The sequence below is a fragment of the Lineus longissimus genome, chromosome 4 (assembly GCF_910592395.1).
Source record: "Lineus longissimus chromosome 4, tnLinLong1.2, whole genome shotgun sequence".
Classification (NCBI taxonomy): Eukaryota; Metazoa; Nemertea; class Pilidiophora; order Heteronemertea; family Lineidae; genus Lineus; species Lineus longissimus.
Window position 1 is genome coordinate 18813086 of NC_088311.1, and position 11951 is coordinate 18825036.

Below are 11951 nucleotides of genomic sequence, written 5' to 3' on the forward strand. Positions count from 1 at the left end.
TCCGTGACAAAGTGCCCATCTCCTCAAATCTTTGTGGGTCAAGAGCATTTTCGAAACAGAGATTTGCCCTTCAAATCTACTCTCTAGATGTGTTCTATGATGCAAGAAGAAGTTTTATGTGACACAAACAACCTTTGGTCTCTTTGCAGAGAGTTCAGGAGGACCAATGGTGTTTCTACGACTGACATCATAGGACGGTAAGTAACACTATAACATGATGCACTTTGAGATAGGTCGCTACACATACGTTTTAAATCAGACCACACCCACTTGCAAAAAAAATTGACCTATTGACAACCCTTTCTCAGCAAAGTGAAAAACTCTAATTGGTTCTTGAGAATTTCAAAACCTCTGGGTTTTTCATTTCACCGAAAAAACGCTACGGGGTGCATATTCGCGTTGTCTGAAAAAATCTTTCGAAACCCTTTAATAAGAGTGTACCTGCGCAGGACAGGCTGACAGCACTTCCATCATATCATTATCATTCATGATGATATAAATCATGAATTGGTTGGTGCAATCTGCCATTCATTGGATTATGGTACTGGCTTATTTTCCCACGAAATGTGTCGGTTATGTCGCCTCCATTAAAAAGTTGGCCCGTCACCCCTCTTTGAGAATGGGGACAAGAAACAAGTCTTTGATTTCACGTGGACATATTTTCGAATTGCGAATTTTCCTCTCGCCCGGCCCTCATGGAGTCTCTCTTCCACAAAATGATATCGATGAACAGTTCGTGTGCAATTCTTATCATTTCAATGGCAACTGGTCAATATCTTTGCAAAGCCAAAAGAAATTCAGTAGAAGTGGTGCATGTATCTAGTGTGAGCTATTCCAACGTCAACATGATGGTGTTGCCTCAGGAAAAAAACACGCCCATTGTTCAAATTCAGTTACCGGCATTAATGTCATAAAATACCATATATACATGTATCAACTATGTTTTATATTCAACTGGATTGCCCATAAGTGCCCAGCATAACGGGATGGTAAACTCTGTTGGCATTAATTACGCATGGCATTATGTCGGAGAGCCGCAGATGTGCTTATCTATACATGTACACTGTATACTCTATCGCCATGTAAAAATATTAAAAAGGTTTCTCGTCAAAACCTAATTCAAAAATCGGGGCCGGGAGGGGGTTTTTATCTTTCGATAGTATACGACAGGGCCGACACTTTTCAAAATGACATAAATTGTCCGTCAAGCTCAGAAACGATTGGTACGATTCTTAAAGATGACTGTTTGTCTGAAATCAAGTGTGAATGCACCGATACTGGTAGGTGATGGGGGGATGGAAAATAGGTCTGATGTGATTCACCACTTGGCCACCAGTGGGTCAAATCTATACACCTGAAATGTGCTAACTATTCCGTTACTGCTGGCCGGATTGGCTTGAATTTCAGAACATAAGTGCATCAAAGAAGCACACCTAGTTTTTCACTCAGGTGGTCGATATCGTTACACTTTGGCTGTAAATATACTTGCACATCACTTATCCAAGTTCAACGATGAGCACAACGGCCCATGGCCGTTTCATTTGCTTTTTTTATTTCCAGTGGATGATATCCTTTCGAATCTATGTCGGATTGGTACCATCCACTGGATAAAAAAGACATCGGATTTTCTTGGCGACGGATCTTGAAAATAGTTGCAGGGTCATTGTGATCGGTCATACTACCGAAGACTGGAGATTTTCTGTGACTTTGGAGGGTGAAAGTAGACGCCAAATAAAATGGCACCTTCTCCACGCGAGGTTTCGGAGGGGAAGTTTGGATCGATATAGCAGTGTACAACGTCTTCAGTGTCTCATATTATCAACTACCCGCTAAATTCATATCAAAGGCAGCTCAGAGATCAAGTGAGCTGTGGGAGATCCCCTGAATAACGGCACATGCCCATCAAATGAGCGAGTATAAGTCGCTGTCGCCTGCGATTTTAAGCGTGTGCGGCCAACACTCGTTTGTGGTCAGTCAGCAATCATCACAGGGACATGTACCGGCGACAAGAATCGGTGATAGCGGCAGCCACCTTCGATCAGTATCGCACGAACGATTAGGTCGGATTTACCCGCAGACGAGAAATTATCTTTTCTTACAAAGCAGTGATTATTATGGCAGGTTGAAGAAAAACTAGCTCGTTTGCGCGGCGCTTTATGTGCCCTGCAAATGAGAGACTTTGATTGCAGCGATGAGCGATTAAAGTATTGCTTGCCTCCTGTAAAACCTCATGGGTTTGATATTTGTTAGTTGCAGTTCGCAGCATAGACGGAGGCTTGATGCATACCCCTATGATGATCACCGGAAACGAGAGCATTTTTTCTTTTGCAATAAACGTCGCATGTCGCAGTGACAAAAATGTCTCGTTTGCAGAGCAGTTTACATTAATGTCATAATAGCCATAACACGAATATGCAATCGATAATAAATTTTTTTGGCAGAAATTTATTATATTGTAGGCTTATGATACCCACAACTATACATTGCTAGAGGAATATATTTGCTTGGCCGTTATCTTTAATCTGGCTTCAACCAGAATCATTGATAATAAATTACTTGCCCGTGTATGGGCGGTTATTTCCGCATAAATAGAGGTTGTCTCAAATAGACATTTTATGTCGTGTTATGACTCGAATAGACGTTTGGTGGCGCTCGTTTTAACGGAGACGTACCTGAAATAAACATATTGTGTCGTATCTCAAATAGACATACACTCAAATAGACGTTTGGTGGCGCTCGTATCTCAAATAAAGCGCCACCAAACGTCTATTTGAGTGTATGTCTATTTGAAAAGCGCCACCAAACGTCTATTTGAGTTATACACAAAAATCAGAAAACACGACAATATGTTTATTTGAGATACGAGCGCCACCAAACGTCTATTTGAGTGTATGTCTATTTGAAAAGCGCCACCAAACGTCTATTTGAGTTATACACACAAATCAGAAAACACGACAATATATGTTTATTTGAGATACGAGCGCCACCAAACGTCTATTTGAGTTATACACACAAATCAGAAAACACGACAATATATGTTTATTTGAGATACGAGCGCCACCAAACGTCTATTTGAGTGTATGGCTATTTGAAAAGCGCCACCAAACGTCTATTCGAGTCATAACACGACATAAAATGTCTATTTGAGACAACCTCTATTTATGCGGAAATAACCGCCCATACCCGTGTAAATACATGTACCACCCTGAGATCAGGCTTGTTTACTCGTCATGAAATATCGACAGGCGGATTATCTATTAAACCTACTGGTTATGCCAGGATATGTATAGATACAGTACTGCACATGATGATAAGTTATGAATGGTTTTCAAGCCAATCAATATTTCGTCTTCGTGGGCGGTTTCATATTCTTCATGGTCAAAAAGTGTGTTGATTTTCGCCGGCTGTCTCTTATTAGGCAGGAACAATCTAAAAATGGTATGAGAATATATCGATATATGTAAATATCGATATCCTCGATATGAAGCATTTAGGAAAAAACAAAACATGCATTTGGAGGAGTTGGCGCTTTGAACTCGTCTATACGGTGGAAAGGCGCCCTATGTAAATCTGTGTGCTACATGTATGTTATGTTATTTAACATGTTTAATGTACCTTCGAACATCAGTCTTATTACCTCTGCGTCACTCTGACCAGTCAGGCGCGTTTGCAAGCCAAATACATGTATGTATTGCATTTTACTGGCTGGAGAAACCCGCTTGCGGCACGGAAGATGCCTACTGCCGGGCTGTTATCAAGCTGTCCACTTACCACTGAAAAACTGCTTTTTCATGCAAATATTTGCCACAAAATGACAAGCTGTTATGTTTGATCGGACAACCACACCCACTATCGATCATGACTATTTTATACGATACATTCACCAGCAAATCAGAACAAAAATCAAAACCACAACCACTATCGATCATGACTGTTTTATACGATATATTCACTAGCAAATCAGAACAAAAATTAAGGTGTAACTTTTATGTAAATCTCTGATTATTTTCGTACTACATGTATTTTTCTAGGATTCTACGCATGACGAAGGAACATCATCAACCGAACCAGGAAGAATCCATTACGAAAGAAGAAGCAGGGGCCATTGGTCAGGTATGTATATTTCTTTAGGTATCGTAGCTGAGTTCACCCGTTCTGCATGTTGGTATTTGACATCTTCAGTGTACGGGGTGTATCAATAAAAATATAAAAATGAAACATACATTTTTCTCTCCCTTGGTCAGGAAATGGAAAAATTACCATCATCCTTTTGTGCCAAAAACGAGGTAATTCACTTTTGAGCCTTATACGCAGCCTCAATAAGCTGTCCTTTCGCATGCCGGCCCTTCTTGTTTCAAGTTTCTCTTCAAATACCCATAAAACACGTTTTATGGGGGGGTCCCTACGGCGCGGAATGAGTATGGTGATGGCTTTCGAATGGAGGCATCCACTAGGCAGCGGCAGTTGAGGGAGCATTCTTGTGGCCATTATTTGGTAGGCAGTCGTGGTTTACAAGAAGGGTGTGAAAGTGACTTGCGCCGGATTTTGGCTACTTACCATGTTGAATATCAAAGACAATCATGCATTTCTCTTTTGTTTAAAATGCCTTTGCTGAAAATGTTTTAACAATTCAAGTTTCTTGTTAAATTTATAACCGAGTGGAATTCTAAGTGAGAAGGCACATTGATTCATTTCCTGCATGGTTATTTTTTTTCCATAGCTTTTATCGAAACGGCCCTTGTTCGCTCGATATTGGTTACACATCAGTTACTTTTCTGGCATCGGTAAAACCCAGGCGAACTGCAGTCCGTTTCAAACATGTTTTTGATACTCTCTGTAGTGCCACTGTTGTTCTGTAATGAGCACATTCAATTGGAAAATGATGCAAAATCGATTGTCAGTGGTGTTCCTCTAATCATCACTGAATTCCGCGTGATCTACAAGTTATCATTTAGTGAGCTCGTTGATTTGTGTTTAACGAATTGATACCGAACTGGAGGTATTGATTCTCTTTCTAAAAACAGCAAGGGTGGAGCTAAAATGTAGAGCAAAACCGTGGCAGAACCGAGCGGTTGTGGTGAGACAATTAATACCGACAGTGAGATATCAATTTCTATTCCAAATTACTTATCTCAAATAAAACAACAAAACATTTGGTTTTAAATGGTTTTTTGATAGCTTCAACATTTTGCACCAACCCAAAGCGGTTATGGTTGCCTATTCTGACTAAAACAACTGGGTTTAGAACAGTGTAAATGCAGTATGCACCAATGAAGCCTCGTTTCGAATTCATCGGTTTATATGGTTAGGCAACTATATCCGCTTGGGTTGGTGCAAAATGTGGAAGCATTTCAAAAGCACTTAAAACTACATTTTTTGTTATTCAATTCAAGATGTCTGATGCCTCACTGTCGGTATTGAAAGTGCGGTTTGGTCTCAATCCAGGTATTTTCGAATTAGCAATTTTAAACAAAAGCAATGCCGATTAAGTTGCCAGTATTAAGGGTACCTATATATAGGGAGTCAATTACAGTATCACAGAATAGCAGTGGTGTATTGTTCATTCCTTTATGGTTGGAGTCTTTATTGCAAAATAACATATTAATTTGGTGCATTTGATGACATCGTCTGGTAATTATTGTATTGTTACATAAAATAATATTTTTGGGGGGTATTTTTTATCATGGCAATAATCAGATTCTCATGTTTTCTCTGCAGGGTCCAGATGCAAAGTCTCCTTATACCACTGTTACACACTTTATTCCAACGTCCAACAGAATTTATCAGTTTTCCAATGGAGTCGAGCCGAAGCCAGGAGATAAGATAGTATATACTGCTGGGTCATTTGATTTATTACGTATCCTTTAATGATGATGCTATGCTGCCCCAGTAAATTCATGAATTACATTGAGACTCCTAATAATAAAGAAATATCACGAAAAAGCTTTCAATTCCTACTGGGAATATCTTAGGTTTCTTCCATTGCGTTGAAGCGCTGGCGAAATGGCGGAATCTTCGAATTTGTCCAACAGGCCTGGTCCGCGCTCTCGTTCTTGGCAGGCGATTCCACGTGTGAGGTAGGTACCCGGCATGTCTCCCGGCAATCAATTGGAAAATATTTGGTGTTAACAGGAGTGTATCAGTTATCGGTCTTACCCAACAAAACCCATATTTGCCACGAGGCGGGATATGTACTATATACAGTTTGTACATGTACCATGTACCATAAACCGTCCCAATACAATAGGACCAGACACTTTTTCTGTGGGGACATTTTCGACTGCTACATCAACAGTACTAGGGTCCCTTTCAGTCCTGATTGTTATAGAATGATCTTTAGATGCCAGTCCACCTTTATGACACCTATTTTCATTTAATTTCTATTTCGTTTTTATTTCATTTCGTCAATTCTTATTTCGTGATTTACAAATGCCCGTCAGCGACCCTCAGTGCCCGTCAACCAGACGCCACTAATAAATATGAATGTACTAGCATATTGCTTTTATATCACATGTACAATAATATCACGGATACATCATACATGAACAGGGATCTTATTTCCTGCTATTAATATCCCAGGGGTTGGCAAACCTCATACGAATTTACTTGCACATTCTCATGAAGGTTAATTCTGCTGACGGCTTCGTTTCTGTCATTCCGCTATCAGTCATGTCAGACAGGTTTCACAACCCCTACGAACTTCGAAGAACAAACCACGAAAGAATGTCCGCGTGAGACGGGTAACAAGGAAACTGGGTGGTTCACTGCATGGTTGATCAAACAGCGCTGGTTCATAATTCTAAAACATCCGCGTGAGAATATTTCATTTTCATAATGGATAATGTATATAGCCTCGTTTTCACCACAGAGGTTTGGGTGAGACAACCCAAACCGCTTGGGTTGGTGCAAAATGTGGATGCATTTCAAAAGCATTTAAAAACCACATTATTCGATATCTAATTTGAGATGTTTTAGAATAGAAATCGATACCTCACTGTCGGTATTGATTGTCTCACCGGAACCGCTCGGGTGAAGCTCCATTTTAGCTCCACCCTCGCGGTTTGGGTGAGACAACCAATACCTCCAGTTCGGTATATCATCTCCATCTTGTGATTGGTTGCTGCATTAAACAACGATTGGCGTGAAGGAAATATGAGTTGGGGATTACAATTCCTTGTAATTTCATTGCGGCTTTTGGTCTCCAGGCGACACTTTTGTCAAGGTAGGATTTATTCCAGAAAGATCTCTCGACGATCTTACATTTCCTTAACCCCAACAAAGATGCCGGCCATGTTGATTTTCTAGAAGAGGCAGCGAAACAAGGTGATTACTTAATAGTTGGTGTTCACACCGACCAGGTAAGTCGTAGCTGTGGTTGAGGGGTTCAAAATCATAGGGCATCTAGAATATGCAACTCGCACAACAACGAGGGCTGCTGATGTCCTCCAGGGTTACTAAACACAACGTCCAACGATTAGAGATGTCATGTAAAGATTTTTATCGGAGAACGTGAGGTGGCATATTGTCGACCGATATCGTTTTGCCTGTGGTCAGAATCTTCTCTTTCATAAACCAAGCTCAGATGCAATACATGTATAAGGTAATATCATTTTTAAGTTTGAAATATCGAGAGGCGGAGTATATTGAAAATCACTGGTTATGTCAGGATGGTTCATGGGTTTTGGAAGCTCATCAAAGTACATTTGTTGTATCCCATTACCTAATACGCACTAATAAAGGTGAGTTCAACTATTAAGGCATCTTTTTTTAGGTTTGTGTCAAATAACCTAGCTTATCCATTTTTCAGGTCGTCAACAAGTACAAAGGGTCCAACCATCCAATTATGAATCTTCATGAGCGCGTCATGAGTGTGCTTTCAATAAAGGTTAGTTTTACTTTCTTATAGTTCAGATCTTATTGGGTTTCTTGCACATGTATGTAACATTTGTGACAAGACTCTCATAAGATTCATAGTTAAGATCTTTAACTACCGGTAAGAATCTTACAAGTAGACAGGTAAAGTGCATGCACATACATGAAACAGAATACGATCCGATCTTAGCGAAAGGTTGTTATAAGAATCTCATCTGCTTTTTCGAGGTGAGTATCCATGAGTTTCATGATGCAATCTCTAAAGGAATGTTGTCAAGCTACTCTTGGCATGCGCACTGGCTGCTTGGAAGAATGGATTTTTTAAACGTGCATATATTCGCTTTGGATTGTCCGAACTTCACTTGATCTTCGCATTGATAGCATTGTCCGAATTCTTTACTTCATGAAATTTTGCTAATGCAACATGTGGTATGTCAATTGCATTGCTAATACAACATGTGGTATGTCAATTGCATTGTCGAAAGAGGCTCTTGGAGTCAAGTACGGACATTGATCGAGCTGTATCAAAGACTATAGTCTTTATCAACTCTTGGCTAAATGCCTGAGCAGATTGTGCATAAAATTACCGTTAGAGTGGTGTAAGACACATGACAATAGCTTGAATTGAGTAAGATATTCACTTCAGGTCACATCATTCTCTGTATTATTTTGAGAAAATCTCGTAACTTTTCGTCTTTTCAGTATGTATCCGAAGTTGTGATTGGAGCGTCTTACACGCTCAGTAAACTAATGATGGCACAATTTAAGGTAAATATTGCCCTCCTTTAATTTCCAGTCCTCTTGAACAATTTTTCCCAATTTAGAGTGACATACATGTACATGTTTATGATAAAACACAATGCCACAGTGAATGAATATTGATCAGGTTTAATAGGGGTCATACTTTGAGTACTGTAGCTAAGAGGCGTGAACGCGAATTTAGACGGTCATGTGCGTGCCATCCACATTCTCCTGTACATTTTTTTATCGATTTTTCCGTACATCGGGCGGGTGGGGTCCTGAAAATTGGAAAATGTGCATTATACTACTTAAAGTGTGGGCCCATTTGACAGACTCATTACAATTTCTTCGTAAATGAACTTGAGAGGGGTGTAATGCACTCCATACGTCCCTGGTTTCCCAAGACACAAAAGCTCAGATAGTTCTGATATTACCGGAAATTTAATCAGCATCGTGCATAACTGCTCTCGAAGGATTTTCTAAGTACTTTTCACTTTTGTGTGTCGTGCGCAAAACAATTAAAATCAAAAAATAGATTGATTAATTTTTAACTGTGTGCTTTGAAAAAAATGTTAAACAATAAATGTTTTGCCGATTCTAAAGAACATAAGGTTATGTATTGATTGGGTAACAGCGAGTGCATGTAAAAATTGCAAGAGTTCCATGCATGCACCGACGTGGCTTACAGGTAATTGACCTAAGCACCGTTTTTATCTAATATAGTTATTCCAACTCTCCCTTAATTGTTTCTTATCTGTCGTGATGTTTAGCATAGTTTACAAGTTTTGCAATTGGCTTATTTCAATTGAATATGATTAAAATGCCTATTACTGGATTTTTATTAAACAACATACCGCTTAGTATACAACTCACTTGATTTTTAATGTTGACTTGTATTCTTCAGATTGATGTAGTTGTCCATGGGCAAACTCCTATTTTACCGGAGGATGGACATGACCCATATGAGGTATTTAGAATCTACACCGTGCATGATGTATTGGTACAAAATGCATTACCTAATAGATTACTTAATCAAAGTGGCTATTCTTACGACTAGTCGTAACTTAGGATTTATGCGATTTCAGAGATTAAACTGAGGATATAGGGAGATAAGACTAGTGTAAAGGAAGGGTTAGGGTTAGGGTTGGCGCTAGGAGTAAGTGTTTGGGTCAGGGTGAGCGTCAGGATTAGGATTAAGGCCCAAAAAGGTGAAAATGATCGTCGTAAGAATAACCAGTAGTTTGTATGTAAAATACATTAGGGATCGTCGTAAGAATAGCCGCGGCCTTACTTAATAGACCCTTGATAAATGTCTTTGAGGTTTTGAAAAACCTTTAGAAGGTTCCCCAGCAACATTTTTCAGAATCTCGTCAAAAACCTTCAAGGGCTTTTCATTTTACCGAAAACCTCTCCAGACTGCATTTTATTTGTGTTGTCCAAAAAATATTGAAGAGCTCAAACCAGTGGTTTTTCGGATCATTGCCCAGTTTCCCTTTAAAAAATCCCACACCTCTTTTTTAAAATGGATCGTCAGCATGAATTTATTCCTGCTATTATGCTTAAGTAGTTCCAATAATGTGCAGTTTGTATTGCAAAGATGTTGTGGCTTCGTCATAATTTACCAATGTTCCTTTTTCAGGAAGCTAGAGAGCGAGGGATATTCAAAGTAATTAACAGTGGGAACACCCTCTCAACTAACGATATCATCCAGCGTATAGTAGAATACAGGTGAGTTGCCCTTGAATGAAGGACCATTAGAATTACATGTACATCATCAAGCTAGTCATACGCGAGTTTCTGAATGGAACCTTATTGCGGCCCTGTTTGCCACATGTTCATCAGGCCGAATCTAGTTAACTGATCTGCGCCAGATTTTTAAACAGGAAAAGAGAAGGTGCATTTTCACCGCCCGAGAAAATGCAGAAAGTATGCTAATAGTAAAGCGCTGGTTGTGCGTAATCTCCTTTAAAGCAGAACGTACAATGGACTGTAAACATGGTAGAATGCAGGTTCGACCCTTTAAAGAGAAATTCAGGGCGACTTTGAAAACCACAGAAGCCTTGTTCCTATCGGAAAGCCAGTACAAGTTGAAATCAATAAAAATGCCAACTGTGCAGTCTGTGAAAAATCTGATATTTACTGATCTTCAAGGGTACTCCAACAAGGCGTGTGTTAAGTGTATGAACAAGAGTCGTTACGAACACAAACTCTAGGGTTACCGTCCAGAAACATATTGTGATATACAGTACCTACGTGTTACCACGGCCTGAGCAGCCGTAAATTTTTGAAGTCCGAGTATTTCAAGTGGGGTTCAATAGGAAGAGTACCGCCATTAAGGCATTCATACTAGGGTGTCAAAGGACCACTTATCCATGACATAACTTGTTGTGTAGGGAAGTATTCAGGCTGGAGAATGTGGCTACATCTATGCTTGGGCGGTGTGACATTTCTGTTGATTGTTGGCCGAAACACAGTTAACAATCATGGGCAATATTGTTATTGGGGAAGACCTCGGCGCTTTGGTTGTCCCCATTACTAAAGTACATTCTCGAGCAAATTTATAACAAAATGGTAGGCGATCATCTTTTGCGCCTCGTTAGGAGAAATTACGGCTGTCGTTCCCATTTAGAAGTAATCATAGGACAGGACCAAGGACTTTTAGAAGAACCAACTTTATTGATTCAATTACTGACAACATTTATGTTTCATGACTAAAATTCTTCATAGGTGAGAATACTTGTCGTTAGGCATTTGCTTTTATAATTTTTTGACACTGTCACATCTCAATTTCATAGAATTGTGAAAGTGACCTCGCCATTCATGTTCAGTGTCAAAGGATTTATATATCATGTGTATTAGAAGCGACAGTTACATCGTCAAATGTCACCAAAAGAATAACCAATAATTCCATAGGCCGGTGTAATGTTTTTGAGTGTTTCTATTTTTGAGTGTTCCCCTCATTGTTTGGGAACGCTAAAAGATAGATTGACAGGTTTTTCTGTGTTTCCCCCTATTGAAAAGTCATGGTCTCTCTAGCTGCCTATTGTTTGGAAACACTGACACATGGGAAACAACCACAGATGTTACACCGGGTCTATTTGGCAAGCCGCTCGCCGAACAGGCATCTTTTTTTGTCCTGTTTGGAGAGCCGCTTGCCAAACAGCACTAAAAAGCCACTCTCTTCGGCCAGCCGGGCTTGCCAAACAGGTAAAAAATCTACACTGTTTGGCGAGCTGGAGACTTGCTCTCCATTCAGGACAAGAAAAAGTCGCTGTTTGGTAAGCCGGGCTTGCCAAGTAGTCACTTCCAATTCCATAACCTATTAAAAACAGACTTTC

The 11951-nt window shown here is 39.8% G+C and overlaps 1 protein-coding gene across 1 annotated transcript in view; it reads left to right on the top strand.

Moving 5' to 3' along the window:
- Nucleotides 1-11951, top strand: part of LOC135486814 (ethanolamine-phosphate cytidylyltransferase-like) — a 51600-nt gene that overhangs the window by 30611 nt on the left and 9038 nt on the right. The window contains exons 7-14 of the mRNA XM_064769914.1: nt 150-197; nt 4032-4113; nt 5719-5857; nt 7282-7358; nt 7808-7885; nt 8575-8640; nt 9518-9580; nt 10253-10341. Of these exons, the coding sequence (XP_064625984.1) occupies nt 150-197; nt 4032-4113; nt 5719-5857; nt 7282-7358; nt 7808-7885; nt 8575-8640; nt 9518-9580; nt 10253-10341 (642 nt within the window). The remainder of the gene's footprint in view (nt 1-149; nt 198-4031; nt 4114-5718; nt 5858-7281; nt 7359-7807; nt 7886-8574; nt 8641-9517; nt 9581-10252; nt 10342-11951) is intronic.